At 44.4% G+C, this 15,663-nt stretch overlaps 2 protein-coding genes across 3 annotated transcripts; one reads left to right on the top strand and one right to left on the bottom strand.

The window, feature by feature from the left end:
• Positions 1-320: 320 nt before the first annotated feature.
• LOC123168852 (probable LRR receptor-like serine/threonine-protein kinase At1g06840) lies at positions 321-9,986 on the bottom strand. Of its 2 annotated transcripts, XM_044586716.1 has the most exons (21): positions 9,832-9,986; positions 8,667-8,854; positions 8,318-8,468; positions 7,795-7,866; positions 7,613-7,684; positions 7,258-7,401; positions 7,107-7,178; positions 6,959-7,030; positions 6,272-6,346; positions 6,022-6,090; positions 5,757-5,825; positions 5,561-5,632; positions 5,172-5,258; positions 4,986-5,054; positions 4,396-4,886; positions 3,410-3,559; positions 2,867-3,150; positions 2,371-2,422; positions 1,520-1,770; positions 1,000-1,134; positions 321-884 (listed from the first exon to the last, which is right to left on the bottom strand). In XM_044586716.1, the coding sequence occupies exons 2-21, from the start codon at positions 8,764-8,766 to the stop codon at positions 513-515; spliced, it is 2,859 nt and encodes a 952-aa protein (XP_044442651.1). In that variant the 5' UTR covers positions 8,767-8,854; positions 9,832-9,986; the 3' UTR covers positions 321-512. The 2 variants fall into 2 exon arrangements, with proteins under 2 accessions (XP_044442651.1, XP_044442650.1); XM_044586715.1 differs by lacking the exon at positions 8,318-8,468 and having other exon boundaries at positions 322-884.
• A 1,767-nt stretch (positions 9,987-11,753) lies between these two features.
• LOC123167047 (uncharacterized) lies at positions 11,754-14,968 on the top strand. The gene is made up of 4 exons (XM_044584884.1): positions 11,754-12,951; positions 13,106-13,399; positions 13,491-13,637; positions 14,094-14,968. Exons 1-2 carry the CDS (start codon positions 11,820-11,822, stop codon positions 13,375-13,377), a joined length of 1,404 nt encoding a protein of 467 aa, XP_044440819.1. The 5' UTR covers positions 11,754-11,819; the 3' UTR covers positions 13,378-13,399; positions 13,491-13,637; positions 14,094-14,968.
• The last annotated feature ends 695 nt before the right edge of the window (positions 14,969-15,663 follow it).

Below are 15,663 nucleotides of genomic sequence, written 5' to 3'. Positions count from 1 at the left end.
AGGAACGTGCCATCCCTGAAATGGGATTTTGTGTTCTACCGTGGATCTGACAAGGGTCATGTGCAACGGTTTGTACTTGGGCTTCAAAGTTTCAATGAAAATTCCAGAGGGTGCCCAAATAGCTTCCCGCGACAAATTCAAATTATGTCCAACTTCAATGAAATTTAGACAAAATTATACCAAAATAAATTCCAGAATCTTGGATCAAAATTTCAGCGAGACCCGAGGGAAGTCTAGTGGGGTACCTGGTGGTGGCAAGGAAATCTGAAACATCGTATGGCAGCAAACGCACGTTAATATTGTAGCCTTCTAGGCACGCACCTGCTACACTAGATGATACCCCGCGCATTCTTATTTAATACCTTAATATTACACACATCTTTATTTATTTACAAACAGGGGGTAGAAACGAATTTCAAACAACTACCAGCACGAATGAAACTCACAAATTTCTAATACTCCTGCCTACCAGGACAAACATCATCACCAACTAATTAGGCTCTCACATTTTCTCAGCGAGGGTTAGTGCTGGGCACCAAGCCGCTGGGCAGGTTGCTGCCGGAGACGTCCGACGACGACATGTACTGGTAGGCCATCATCGACCCCCCGGCGGACCACGACGACGGCTGCGTGCCTGTGCGGCTGGGGTCCATGGACACCGACTCCGACTCCAACTCCAACGGCACGCTATCCGTCTCTGGTGTCATCTGCCATATCGTCTCCAGCTCCCGCACCACCTCCGCCATGGACGGCCTCGCGTCCGTCTCGTCCCGGCAGCACCGCAGCCCCAGCGCCGCGAACCTCTCTAGGCACTCCCCAGGGCACGGCCCCATCCGCGTGTCCACCACCGACAATATCATCCCTGACTGGTTCGCCGCCACAACCTGCATATGCATGTAATGTATTTTTGTCACAATTCAGTTTCAGTTTGCTACCATCACAAAAATCACCACAGTGCAATATATTCCCTGCTCCATCGATTTGAACTTTGATGATTACCTCTCTGACCAGGTTTTTCCCATGAGAAATGGGCTGCATCCCAGTCAGCAGTTCCAGAAAAACGACACCGAGGCTGTACACGTCGCTCTTGTCCGTCAGATTATGCGTGAGGAAATACTCCGGGTCAAGATAACCCTGCATGGTGTAAACAACAGCAACTAAATCAACAATGCGGTGTCGTTAACATGACGCCGAGAACTGGCATGTTACCGAAAAAGGGTTTTCCCCCGCTTTGTATTCCAAAGCAACCAACACCGATACAGGATCGCTGAGGCGAACAGCACAACAAGCCCAAAAGAAAAAGAAGAAGAAGCAAATGCCAACAACGGCAGCTCGACAGAGCGCGAATGACCCGCCACCGCTACGCCCACCAGAGACAAACCACTACAACCCCCGCTCGACAGAACTGGCATGTTAAAAGATACGTGACACTCAAAACTAATACAGATCCTCACCTCAAGTGCCACATGCTTATTTATGCGCAACTAGTTGATGCCAAGATATAAAATGTTATACTCACCGGGGTACCCTTTACGACAGTGGACACATGACCAGGGGCGACCCCCTCCATTGCCGGCAGTGGGGCAAGCCTCGAGAGACCAAAATCAGCAACCTTTGCTACAAACTTCGAGTCCAATAAAATATTGCTAGACTTGATGTCACGATGATATATCGGAGGGTCCGCTTCCGTGTGCAAGTAGAGGATCCCTCGTGATGATCCCAGTGCAATTCGTAACCTCATGGGAAAACTTAGAGCCTCTTTAGCTTGAGCTGTTACGTAAATAAAGCACTAGTTAGAGGAACTTTACAGGACAGGCAGCACACCAAAAGCAAGGTAGAGGGATATCTTACACACGTACAATAAAGCAAAAATAATTTGCAAGCAAGCAAAAATGCATGGAGATTTCATTGGCTTGAGCCTGACCATCAAAATCCAAAACATAGATATCCAAAATTAGGTTCCTTCACACCTCATGAGTGATTGAATTTCCCTGCTGTGATCAGTTGTGAGTTCTAGCTGAGGAACTATTGATGGAACAGAGACATTTATCATCAAGATGGCATGCACTAGACTATTATGTGTGTCACAATGATCACGACAGGGAGATTTCATACGTTTGTCTCGATATCATTTCTCAGCTGGATCTAACATCTAATTGAGTGACTGTAAGTCTGTAACTATGTGATCTGTGGCAAGAGAAAAGGCCAAAGATTGCATATCTGTGCATGGTAGATAAATAGAAAAACACCCTTGCCTGACAGGATAAACATGGAACAAAGTAATTCAGTAAGATAAGCACATTTCAGAAATTATGACCAAGTGTACAATTCTGAGGTGCAGTTTAGTGGCTACAGAAATGAAGTTCTGACCTGAAAGATGATCGCGTAGATTACCATTTGGCATATACTCATACACCAGCATCTGCAATACATGGTTCAAAGTATGAGTTTAATCGTCATAAGGTTGGACCAAAAATTAAGTAACATTAGGCATAAACAGCAACAGGCCAGCTTCTGCCATTAAGAGTGCCCTGAAGATGAGCTCTCGATACCAAGTGCCAATCAACAGAAAATGAGCTTACAATGTCTATGGACAAGGAATCACTTCTGCACTAAACAATAAACAATATGTTGAATTAATCTAGCAGAAATAGCCTAAACGTGTGTTGATGTATAGAAATGGGTTGATAATGTGTTGATGCATATGTACTTCACCAGATACATGGATCGCAATAGATATGGATATCAAATTTTCCATGGCCCATTCTAGAACACGAAAGCAGCTGAATAATAAAGCAGCATTTGATGAAATTAGTATTTCTGATTAGTATATAACTATATATAAAAAAGAAGTTGGGGGGACAACCTGCTCATTATCTTCGTCGCAATAGCCAACCAAAGAAACCAGGTTTCGGTGATGCAGCCTGGACAGCAATTCTATCTCTGTGAAGAACTCCTCTGAACCCTGAAGAGATCCCTGTTGTGTACGTTTTACTGCAGCTCCTGTTCCATCAGCCAGAACCCCCCTGTATACTTTTCCATACCCTCCTTGACCAATTAGTGCCGAGTCACTAAAATTGCTTGTAGAATTTGATAATTCTTCAAAAGTGAGGTCTTTTACGCCATCAATCTTCATCTGAATTTTTTTCGCTGCAAAGTCAGTAGAATTTTGTCATTGAATGACCATAACAATTTCATCACAACAAGCTCAGATGAATAGCAACTCATATAAAAAAATCATGACAATACGTACAATGCTGCAACTCTGTACTAACAAAATCAGAAACAAAAGAAGTGACAACTGTTTTAAATAAGAAAAGGTGGATAACTGAAATATTACAATGTATTTGAAAAAGAGATGAATAATCTAACAATTTTAGACCATAGAAAGAACAAATGAATGGTTTACCATTGCGTCTCTTTGAAATTTGACTTGAATGCCTTCTCAATATAATTAGAGTAATGAGGGATGAAAGAATTGCCGCTGCAGCAAATGCTGCGATGACAATACCAACAGTGGCACCTGTAGTGAGACTGGACTTTGTACGACGCGGTAGTACTGAAAAGAAAGCATGGGAACATGTGAGTTCTCTCTTCAATAATTGTACAACTGCTGCATACCAAGCTGGCAACACTTTTGTAGTGGTTACATTTGATAAAGAGCACCATATATGATGGATACTTCCACAACAGTGCTATCCACATCCTCTTAGATCCCAAACTATTCATTTAAGATCCCAAACTATTCTTTTCTGTAGACCTAGATATATTGTATTCGATCCTCGTGATCCCAAACTATTTTTTATTTATCGTGAGCCAAGAAAACCGTTAGATGTTGTGTTACTCTCTTCTTTGCTTATTTTTACATGCATGTACATATACATATATTGGCCTTTGGCCCAGGGAATACAGCAAGGTTCCAGCACAGGGGTATACTTGACCAATTAATTAAAAAGACATTTGAGACATACAATGAAGCTTACTAAGTTAGGACAAGTGGGCAACGGTAATATGCTTATTCGTGGGGTTTGGGAAAACCGTTAGATGTTGTGTTACTCTCTTCTTTGCTTATTTTTACATGCATGTACATATACATATATTGGCCTTTGGCCCAGGGAATACGGCAAGGTTCCAGCACAGGGGTATACTTGACCAATTAATTAAAAAGACATTTGAGGACAAGTGGGCAACGGTAATATGCTTATTCGTGGGGTTTGGGGATCTGCGTTGGGGAAGATGAAGAGAGGAGGCCTCGGCAGTTCGAATGTGCGCATGTAACTGCACGTGTGATCACTAATACAAACATCTATACACGACCAAATAAACATGGTGACAAAAAATTGCAACCAAACGAAATATAGAATGGAGTGAAGATAGAGTAACATATATGCATACCATTTTCGTACCACCCTGGGATGAAGTCGATAAGCTCATAGGGCCCAAATATATCCGAGTCCGTGATTAGCCACCCTGTGAACATGTCTCTCAGTCTCAGCACTTCACCTGAGTTAAACAACGCAGTGTTGTTTGGGAAAAGCTTCAGGTTCATCTTCAGCCTCGGGCCTTCTTCCCACATAAAAGTAGAGACTTCCAATTGGTACGAGGACAATGAAAGACCAGATGATAAGTAGTGTTGAAATTCGGCTTCGTATGGAACAAAATCCCAGAATCCTGGACTCTTCAGCCGGTAATCGACGTGAAGTGGAATAGCACATAAGCACGGGATTGGTGACCTTAGTATGTTTTCGTGAGGAAGGTCAGTTGAGCATGGCGGGCAAAGTGTATCGTTATTTGTGGAACCTCCAGGAACAACAACTGAAGTTGATTGACAATACTGAGATATATTCAGTTGATTTTGTGATGTGCATATGGGGTTACCAGATAACCTAAAAACATGGATGGTAAAGGAAAGAAAATATAAGGTACCGGAAATGACGAATGGATCTGAAAAATGGAAAAGATAATTGTTCAATAGAAATGCGTACAGGATGGTAACATTCGCAGGGGGTGTAAGAGGATTTGATAGAATCGTGAGAGCGTTGTTATGGAAATCCCTGCAAAATATGTAAGGGGGGATATTAGATTACCAGTCCTGAAGAAATATGTCAATTATATACCGTTCTCTAAAATCAAAAAGCTGAAGCAGAAGGTTCAGTTTATGATGATCTTACAATATCAGGCTTCTATTTCCACTGAAATCAATATTTCGCCAGACATCAGATGGAACAGAACCATCCAAGTTATTATTCTCCATTGACCTAAATGAAGACCAAAAAAAAATCAGCTCAGCCTGATTCAAATGATCATTCATGAACAGTACTGTCATGCAAAACTGTTTAAACTTATGTTTGTTGAAAATTAAAGTTGTTGTCATGGCATGGACCCGCAGAAGGTACTCTGCAATCAATCATTGTCCATGCGAGAATACCCTAAGGGACAAAGGGAATGATTCACTACTATTGAGCAATAATGAAGTAAGAGCATCCCCCTTTTCTAGAGATTTATCCCTTATCAAATATTAAAGGACATAATAGCATGGTGAATGTAATATCAGACTTACAATCTTTGGAGATTAGGAAGGCCAGAGAAACTTCCAGGAATAGAACCGTTAAGACGATTGTGGGAAAGATCTCTGCACAACTTGCAAAAGTGAGTGTAAACTGAAAATAGAAGTTTCCTTGGGGGGAAAGGGATCAATAAATAATACTTAAAAAACAAAATGGCATGAAATCTTTGCGAGGGCCTTATTTTTATACATTGTAGTTATGTTGCTCGCTAGTTTGCCAGATGGTATAGGACCCGTCAACTGATTCCAACTAATATCCCTGAAACAACACAACAAAGATTAGAGCAAGTAACATTAAACTCTCTCTTTTCAATACAATGAAACGCAAAGGTCCTTTGCGTTTTCCCGAAAAAAAAGATTAGAGCAAGTGATAGCTGCCAAATTCCCCTAAGCATCACGGGTGAGATTTTTTTTCCTAAACAAATAGGTAGTACGTAGTTCAGAATTCTACGTACAAGTAGCCAAGTTGCGGTATTCCACTGGCATCAAGAGCGGGACCTTCCAAGCTGCAGTTTCTCAAACTCCTAATGTAGACCATATCAATTAGATTAATCTGAAACTGTCATAATACTTTAAAAGAAAAGCAAGCCAAGATTCTTTATTTCTTTTAATCAACCAAATTAAGGGCCATTCTCATTGCAATAATGATGACCAATGTGAAAATCGTTCTGGCTACAAAAGCAGAGAGATGTAGAACATACTTACAATTTCAGAAGTGTGGTGATATTGCCATAAGATGAAGGAATTGAACTTCCTGAGAAGTTGTTATTGTCTAGCTGGCTGGGATCATTTTGAAAAGAGGTAATCAGACATACAGTGAGTGTATATATGTCTTATAAATGTGATATCTCAAAGACATGACAAAAAAACTAAGAAAATGAACTGGAAGTTACTCGAATTGCTATGGGTCTTCTTTCCAATTACTTTGAATTACTCATGGTATATAAATAAGAGAAAAATGCAAAATCGACTAGCAGTTATATTGTTTCAGCAGCATATAAGCTTTCAGTGGTTTACTACTGGCAAGAAATAATGCCGTAAAGATCAGGGTAAAATCAGAAGTAATCCTAAACAACTAACTCAGCTAATGCTAGTTAAAGCAACTTACCATTGAATAAGTTGGCACAGGGAACATGCCAGCAGCTACTTTTCAGTAAAAGAGAACAGTGGAGCAGACATTCTTTGTTTGTGTTGCTCTCTAAGTTGTAAGTAAACCGTAAACTATTCATTCAAGCTACAAAACAACAAATAAAGAACTACTGCTTATGAGCTTCATTTAAGACCGAGAAATTTAGTCCAATTCAAGCTCAAAGATTGATATCCAACCCACCCAACAAAAATAATCAAGAACTGTATATTATTCAAACTACTGCACAATAGTAGGTTTCATACACAATAAGCAGTTTTGGTAGCTGTGATAATTCTGGAGGAAGATAGCCCGATAAGTTATTGTTATCCAACAATCTGCAAACCAATTATACTGTCAGTAGGGTATAAATGAGAACCAATATTATGGCACGTGCAGAGGTCAGGTACTTACAGATGAACAAGTGAAGGTAATCTGGACAGTTCAGGTGGAATTTGACCACTCAACGAATTATTGTTCATGTGACTGGATAGTAAATGGAAATCCATTAGGATAAGGATAACTATCACTCGTTAACAGAGAGGCTACAACATATCCTACTTACAAGTGCTCGGTTTTGTTCAGGTTAGCGAATGATTTAGGTATGGATCCGGATATATGGTTCTGATCAATCTGAATCCTATTCAAATTAGGAACGAAGCCAATTTCCTCTGGTAAAGAACCAGTCAACTGGTTCCCATTTAAGAGCCTGCAAATATAAACAATGCACACCTTGTTACAGGAGCAAAACAAACTGTGAAATCATCTCAGAGAAACAACTATTTATTGAAACACCTGCAAGCAATAACTAAGTTAACATATACAGAAAAATGATAACCTCCATGTCTAAGCAGAAATATATTAAGGAAATTGATTCAGGTAGACCATGTTTCTAATCCGTGGTGTAGATTTCGACTTACAATAGTTCCAGGGAAGTAATGTTGCCAACCTCCTTAGGAATGCTCCCACCAATTGAGTTCCACATAAAATCCCTTGAAAGGAAATTAAAAGAAGTACTCAGTCACCCCTTGTGCATGTAGGACTGGATTAAATGAACAGGCAATCCACATGATAATTAGCGAGCTCAGCTCACTGCACTTACATTATTTTCATGCGAGACAGCTGGCCAAGCTCAGGAGCTAGAGTCCCAGATAAATTTAACCGTAGAAGCTCCCTATAATCACATAATACGAGGATATCATCAAGCAAAACATATTATAATAAAATGTCACAGGAATTAGATTCATCTGGAATTAAAATAAGCATGAGACTTTTCACTTTTCAGAGGGAAAATGCTCCTCTACTCCATCTATACACATTTTGCATCCTTTTTTACTGCACTTTCAGCTCCATCAAATATGCTGATACCATAAATAATATGGTTTATTTTGCAAGAAGGTAATGAACGCTGAAACATTTTTCTGGTTTATTTTAAATGAATCTGTCAACGAATCAAAACAGAATCAAGGATGGCAAAATGATCTATTAAGAAAGTCAACAAAACAGTATACGACCAAGCCCATGTTCTCAACTCCTGACCAAAAGCAAGCCAGAATAGAAGCAAAGGAGAAGGGTTGTATAAATGATATGGACATGATTGACAAGGAGAACACTTATGCACATACAGTTGCCGCACATGAAAGTATCCATCGCTTGCTGTTACATTGTAACAGATAACACGGGACCAATTTCCGACGCATGGATCTCCACGGTTCCAGTTATCGAGACGTCCCAGTGGATCACTCAAGCTGCCTCTGATAGCTCTCAAAGCATCGACTGCAGACCAGTTGAACCAAATGTACAGCAAGTTGGTCTCATAATGCAGGAAGAATACAGAAAAAAAATGTAGCACCCTGGACTTGTGTGCTCCTTTGCATCTCTCCTCAAGTGGGCCATGGTTATGAGGAAAATGTAAAATGAACAAGAACACCTACCAAACTAAACAAGAGGTATGGTGGTGAAGGTGGATTTTACCTTCCCATGGTGCCGTGATCTGTGCAGTCGTCTGTTGCACATGGGCAAAATAGAATGTGAAGATAATGGAGCAAATATAGAACAGTCGGGACCGTAGCATGATGCCGTTGCAGAGAAAAAATCCCTGATTTGGCGGTAATATTCAGAGTTCAGCGATGCAGGTTCCTTGTGATGGCAGAGCCAATTTCCTGAAAAGAAGCAGAGGAGAAACAGTTACTTGTCCAGATCCAGGAACACGAAAATGATCTTGTCAGCAAACTCGTGACGATGTGCCCTTATAGTACTTGGGACTTTGTTGACATGTGTATCCGAGAATTCTCAAAAGTCTGAGGAACACTCTGTGAAAAGCATACAGTCATGAAGAGCTTGGCAACCAGTAACCACAATAAACACCAAAAATGGATTCAAGTGGTTATGTGATTGGAGGCATAAACTTGATATGACATGGGAGATTTGGTGAAGGAAGAAGCGTCCAAATCCTGCCGCCGATGCTCAGCGCACCGCGTGCATATCCACTGGAGGAGGCTAACAATCATGGTCATGGCATCATAACATGAAGGAAGCTAACAAATAACAATCATGGTCATGGAGGAACCTAATAATCATGGTCATGGCACCACACCATAGCATGAAGGAAGCTACAATGTCTACGCTTTTACGGAAGAAGGAATGGATTCGATACCGCGCAAGGAAGACACCGGTGGAGAGGAATCGGTCGATACGATGATGAAGTGAAATGACAAACATAGGAGAAGGAGACAAGAATGGTGGCGGTGGGCCAGTTAAAAGGTGTGGGCAGTAAGCAGCACCGAGTTCTCTAGACAGTAGAGAACTGGAGTACGTGTTGTGCTGGATGTTGGAGAGGGGATTGACTAACGGGGAGGGAAAGGGACGGCAAGCTGAAACCTTTCCTTCCTTCCCATGCTCTTCCATTCTTGAATCCATCCAAGACCCGTTCCTCCATATCTCGATCTTGGACAGTTCCATCTGTCGCTCGCCATTGAAAAGGAAACGAGAAAAAGAATTGAGAGATTGGGGATGTGTCTCCCCTGACCTCAGCAGCGCATACAATTCGCCGTTGAATCTGGTGTCAGCGGAACTAGATTGGGCCAGCAAAACCTAGGCAAGTAAGAAGAGGAACGAGTCAGGGTGAAAGAGGCCGTACTTGAACGCCACGCCCACCCTGACGTCGCGTCATCCTCGCCGGCGCCGCTGGCCATGCTGCGCCGCGGCGATGTGTTCCCACGGATCCACCGGACATCAGTTGACACAAGGACAAGGGGATGGAGGGATGGAAAGATGCCGTTACTGATGTGTGGGTCCATCATTTTCAAGAGCGATAAAAATCTTGAGGCCCTCTATTTTGGTCAAATTTCGACCATAAATTTGTCTAACAAAATATAAGTAGTATATGTTACAGTAATTATTTTGGTCTCATAATTCATACTTAGTTAAATTTATGGTCAAAATTACGCCGCAAACAAATTATGGTCAAAATTGGATAAAAATACCAGGGAGACTTTGTTTTGAGCAACCATGAGAAAAGAATTGTCCGGTTAATAAGGAGAGACGGCCGAAAATCAATACAAATGCCCCATACACCCCCCCCCCCCCCCCCCCCGATGTTGTGAGTCGACGACTACGTCACCCGCATGGCCATAGTCAACACCCTACAATACGAACCAGAGCCGTCGCTCCGGCATACAGACCACAACAACGCACACCATCCCGAGGCCTCTTGACAGACGAGTCGACGACTCTGTCTCCCAAGAGACCCAAATCGACATCTTGCAATAGAAGACACCCTCCAGAGTCATGGCTCTGGCTTCCACACATGCACGAGGACGTGTCGCACACGAGCAGATAACTCTACCATCCAAGTGATGAAATTCGACGCTCTACAACCAACCATGCTCTCCAGAGCCGCCGTCAGGGTTCCACACCGGTCCCTAGACCGCGCATCCACCTAACCGATGACGAAACTGTAGGATGACACAAACCATCGAAGTTTGACAGAAGACCATCGCCAAGGCGACATCGCCAAGGAGGAGAGATGAGTACGACGACACACACTCCATCCGTAGTCGAAGCTTGGTTTTCATTCCCAGTTTTAACACTTTGATTTCTCGCTAACGTGGGTTATTTTCTAGCGGAAAGGACATTCCCGTCAGTGACAAGGCACTTATGAGACTGAAATGTCCACGACAAACCATTAGCAATAATGGAGGCTAAAAAAATCTGAAGTGGATCTGAGACCACAAGTATATGAGTGAGTGCAAGTGAAGTACCTTTCCTTTTCAAGTCCTCTTATGTGGTACAACGGTAGTATATGAGCTCATGCACAAACTCAATCCGCACACACACCATTGATACCAACACACAAGCTAGACCCCAACTATCCACACAAAATCACTAAAGGATTTTGTTGTTGTGGCACATCCGCGTGGGAGGGGAGGGGGGACTCCGACGAGGGCTTGAACAGAAACGACATGAAGTTGACGACGATGGCATGACATCGCAGGTAGAGGGAAGTCCGATGGAGTGAGGGTTGACCATCGGATGGGGGGGGGGGGGTGCCGGTGCGAGAGGTCGTGGGGTAGAGGGGCGACCGAGGTTGCAACAACACAACAGTTGGCAAAGTGGAGGGGCTGACGAGGCGCAGGGGAGCACCGCCCGGCATTGGGGGTGGGAGCGGATGGTTCGACCGAAGCAGACAAGGGCGGGAACCAGAGGAAGAAGAAATCGTGTGGGCGTGGAGAGAAAGATGAACTAGATTATTTAGACGATGAAGAAGGCAGGGCAGCCGATCCAATTGCCCGTGCCAATCGACGGATGAACAGGTTTTTTTTATCATGAATTTTCGGTCACATGATGAATGAGTGCTCCCACACATAAATTATTTTTCTTAATTTTTTTTAAAAGGATCTTAAAACATATACAGGCCCTCGGCAGGCTCGGGTCTATTTTCGCGCCAATGCCAAACGATTTTGGCGCGAAAAGTAGGCGCGCGCCTAATGCGAAACGATTTTGGCGCCATATCAGTACATCCCAAACATCTTGGCGCCGAACGTGGCAAGAAAGGAGAAATCCCCTCCCTCGCAAGACAGAGCGAAGCAGAGCAGTTCAGCGGTCCAGCAATCTCGTCAGAAAGAAATGGAGCCATGGCGGAGAGGCGAGGGGTCCAGCCTCAAGAAGCCCATGGCCCCGCCCTTGGCCGCCCTCGGCGCCGAACTCCTCGGGAAGATACTCCGCCGCCTCCCCGACATGGCGTCGCTCGCCAGCGCCGCCCGCGTCTGCAAGCGCTGGGGCCGCGTGGCTTCCGACCCGGCCGTCTTCCGCCGCTTCGGCTCCCTCCGCAGGCCCCCGCTCGTCGGCGTCCTCGTCACCGACCGCGGCCGCGAGAAGTTCCCCCTCTACCGCCCTGATGTCTGCTTCATCCAGGCCCCCTCGCGCAACAACCCCGAGCTGGCCTCCGCCGCGGCAGACGGCGACTTCTACTTCATGCACCACCCCAACGTCCACGACCACGACGAGTGGCGCCTCCGCGGCTGCGACGGCGGCCTCCTCTTCTCCCTCGGCCGCTACAGTACCGACCTCGCCGTCTACGGCCCCCTCGACCGCACCGTCGTCTTCTTCAAGCCGCCCGACGACCGGCTCTTGTTCTTCTACGCCATCGTCGCCGACGAGGCCGACGCCTCGTTCCAGGTCATCGCCATACAGCCCGGGGACGACGAGACCTCATTCGTCTTCTCCCCCCGCACCGGCAGCTGGGTCGAGAATGGCTCCGTGTGCTCCGAGTGCTACACTGACGGCATTGCCGCGGGGCGGTTCGCTTACTGGCGGTCCAACACCAAGAAGGACGATTACAACGAAGTGAAGGAGGGTATACTGGTGGTTGACACGACGACCATGGTGTGGTCGTACATGACCGCGCCGTTCCCCGTCGGCGAATCCTACTGTGTGGCGCACATGGCGGAGCACGGCGGGCTGTGCATCGTGTCCAGCAAGGAGCAACGCGTGCTGCTGTGGGTCCGTGACGCCAATGGTGGATGGGTGGTCAAGCAGGAGGTCTCGCTGCTGAATCAGTTTCCCTCCCTGAAAAGGCTTCGTCGTTACCAATGGATGAAGAGGGTGCGCATCCTGGCAATGAAAGCTGGCTATGTCTACATGGAGTTCTGGTCCATAAGGAATAATGACTCCTATCTTCTTGTGCTCAATCTCAACACCGTCAAGCTGGAAATGTTTCTCAACAATGGGCTCAACAACGAGGGCAAGCCTTACAGAGGTGAGTTAATTGCACGTTGGTACCACACTTCCGCACCTACTCACGAATCAGTACTACTACTTGTGCATGTCGCGGTTCAGTACTAACTCAGGGCCTAACTATTACAAAATTGACTGACAGCCGTATAAGTGAGTATTGACCATGTATTTTACAGGCCGGGCCCACCTGTCAGGTGACACGGTGGCCAATCGGTGTGTGCCCGGTGCGCTGACTAGGACGAGGCCGGTGCGGTCGGTTACATGGGCTCGGTCGGCTCGGTCGTGGGTCGGACTCGCCTCACTCTCGCTCGACCTCACTCTCACTCTCGCTCTCCCTCCTTTCTTCGATTCGCCGCCCGCCGCCGCCACCACCTCAACCGGCTCGCCGTCGCGCCATGGAGGACGAGAGCAGCCAGGACTCAAGCGTGCAATACATGAACCTCTCTGACGACGAAGCCATGCATTACCGGGTGAGTTGTAGAGCTAGGGTTAGGGTTTGGTTATCTGATTTGGGGGGATTTGATTTGATTTGGGGATTTTCTTTTCCTTTTGTTCCTGTAGATTCCTGCTAGCATTGAAGACCAAGACTATAGTGGCATTGAGACAGCACCCAGAGCTCTTTGCCATCAGCATGGTGTGGCGGCTGAGAGGCGTGTAGCATTCGAAGCATTTAACACGGGCAGGAGGTTCTTAGTCTGTCCTAAGAGTGTAAGATTCTGTCCAAACTCTGTGTTAATTGTATTGTTTAATCTAGCCATGTGCATAGAATTGTCCAGTCCAGTGCATAGAATTCATGTTCTTTAATCTAGCCATGTGCTGATGCACATTGTTTAATGAGTACTCTTGTACCATAGCTGTGATGGTCATTTTGTAGCTGTGATGGTCATTTTGTAGCTCAATGTCAGAGAGATTCAATGTCAGAAGCTCAAAATCCAGTTAGTGTTTAGTGTTAGAGGTTCATTCTTTAGTTGGCTATATTATTAAAGTTGTTTCTCAAAGATGCTTAAAGTTCATTTTTTTAATTCAGTGGCTAGTCATTTAGGGTCCTACATTGTTTAAAGATGCTCAAAGTTCATTGTTTAAAGCCAGTTGCTCAAAGTTTATTGCTCAAATAATTTGCCTAGGTGATTGATTTTGCACATGCTATGGTTGTTTATATTGCAGGAAGATGACAACTGTGGTATTGTTCTCTGTATTGACCCAGAGTGGCCTCCTACATTGCAGAATGCCTTGTTGAAGCTATGGGAAATGTATCATGACAGCAAGAGTGATAGGGGGAAGGATAACCTGGAGAGTTCACTCACTATTCACCATTTGATTAAAGAAAAAAATAATCTAGAGGCCAACTATGACAAATTGGTTGAGGATGTGCACCAATTGTTCAATGCTCAAGAGGATAGGATGGTAGATTTCAGCTATTTGCAGGCTAAGATGCAGAATGTGCATGTTTCTGATTTAGTTGTATCTGACATGAAGACAGAGATGGGGAAGAAAGATGCAGAGATCTTCAAGCTGCAGGAGAAGTATAAAGTACGGATGAACCTGACACAATCTCAAGGCACTTGCATCAGGAACCTGAAGTTCAATTATCTAAAAGAGAAGGAAGTGCTTAGTACATCCACCAGGAACCTGCAATTCCAGGTTGATGAACTCAAAAAATCTGAGGAAAAGCTCATCCAGGAGAACACCCAGCTGCTCCTTCACATGGGTGATCTCAAGAAGGGGCATGACAAGCTCACAGCAAGGAGGGATCAGCTAAAGATTTAGATTGCTGAACTGTTGAAGTCAAAGGAGAAGAACAAGTAGAAATTGAAGGGGATGCTGGACATCTTGTCAGAATGAAGATGTAGAGGAAGAGCAAGAGCAAGATCCAGATCAACATGAAGAAGAAGAATGCTTGCTTTGCTGACCTTTTGTGAAGTATGGTGTTGTTGTGAACTAAGTTATGTACTATGGATGTGTAGTTGTTGTGAACCACTATGTTGTTGCTTTAAGTTGTTGTGAACCACTATGGTGTTGTGGTGAACCACTATGTTGTTACGGTGAACCACTATGTTAACTCTTAGTTGCTGTGAACCACTATGTTAATCAATATGTTGTTGTTGTGAACCAGTTTGTTAACTCTTAGTTGCTGATGTCGAGAACCCCTAAACCAAAGTGGTTAGGTATTTAGGGTCCGTCGACGTCGAGAACCCCCTAAACCAAAGTGGTTAGGTATTTAGGGTCCGTCAACGTCGAGGACCCCCCTGAACCAAAGTGGTTAGGCATTTAGGGTCCGCCGACGTCGAGAACCCCCTAAACCAAAGTGGTTAGGCATTTAGGCTCCGTCGACGTTGAGAACCCCCTAAACCATTATCAAACCTTAACATTGCCAATAACACTAATCATCAAATCTCATAATCAAACCTTAACATTGCCAATAACACTAATCATCAAATAATCATCAAACCTTAACATTGCCAAATTGATAGCATAACATTGCCCATAACACTAAGATAGTTGATAGCAATTCAGTACACTCAAACATAATCATCCAACCAGTTTGACTTGTTGGTTCAGTACAATCAAACCTAAGCATCCAACCATGGTTCAGGACACAAAACATTGATCAGTACCATAGTTTTGAGAAACAACAACTCATTACACTCATCTGTTACCCCTAGGAGAAAACCAGGTCATCCAACCAGTGTGACTTCATGGGGCAGAAGATGTAGAAGGAGTTGCATATCTTGGG

This window comes from Triticum aestivum, chromosome 7D, assembly GCF_018294505.1.
Source record: "Triticum aestivum cultivar Chinese Spring chromosome 7D, IWGSC CS RefSeq v2.1, whole genome shotgun sequence".
NCBI classification, from domain to species: domain Eukaryota; kingdom Viridiplantae; phylum Streptophyta; class Magnoliopsida; order Poales; family Poaceae; genus Triticum; species Triticum aestivum.
The sequence above is the reverse complement of the archived record's forward strand: the minus strand, read 5'-3'. Positions and strand labels throughout refer to the sequence as shown.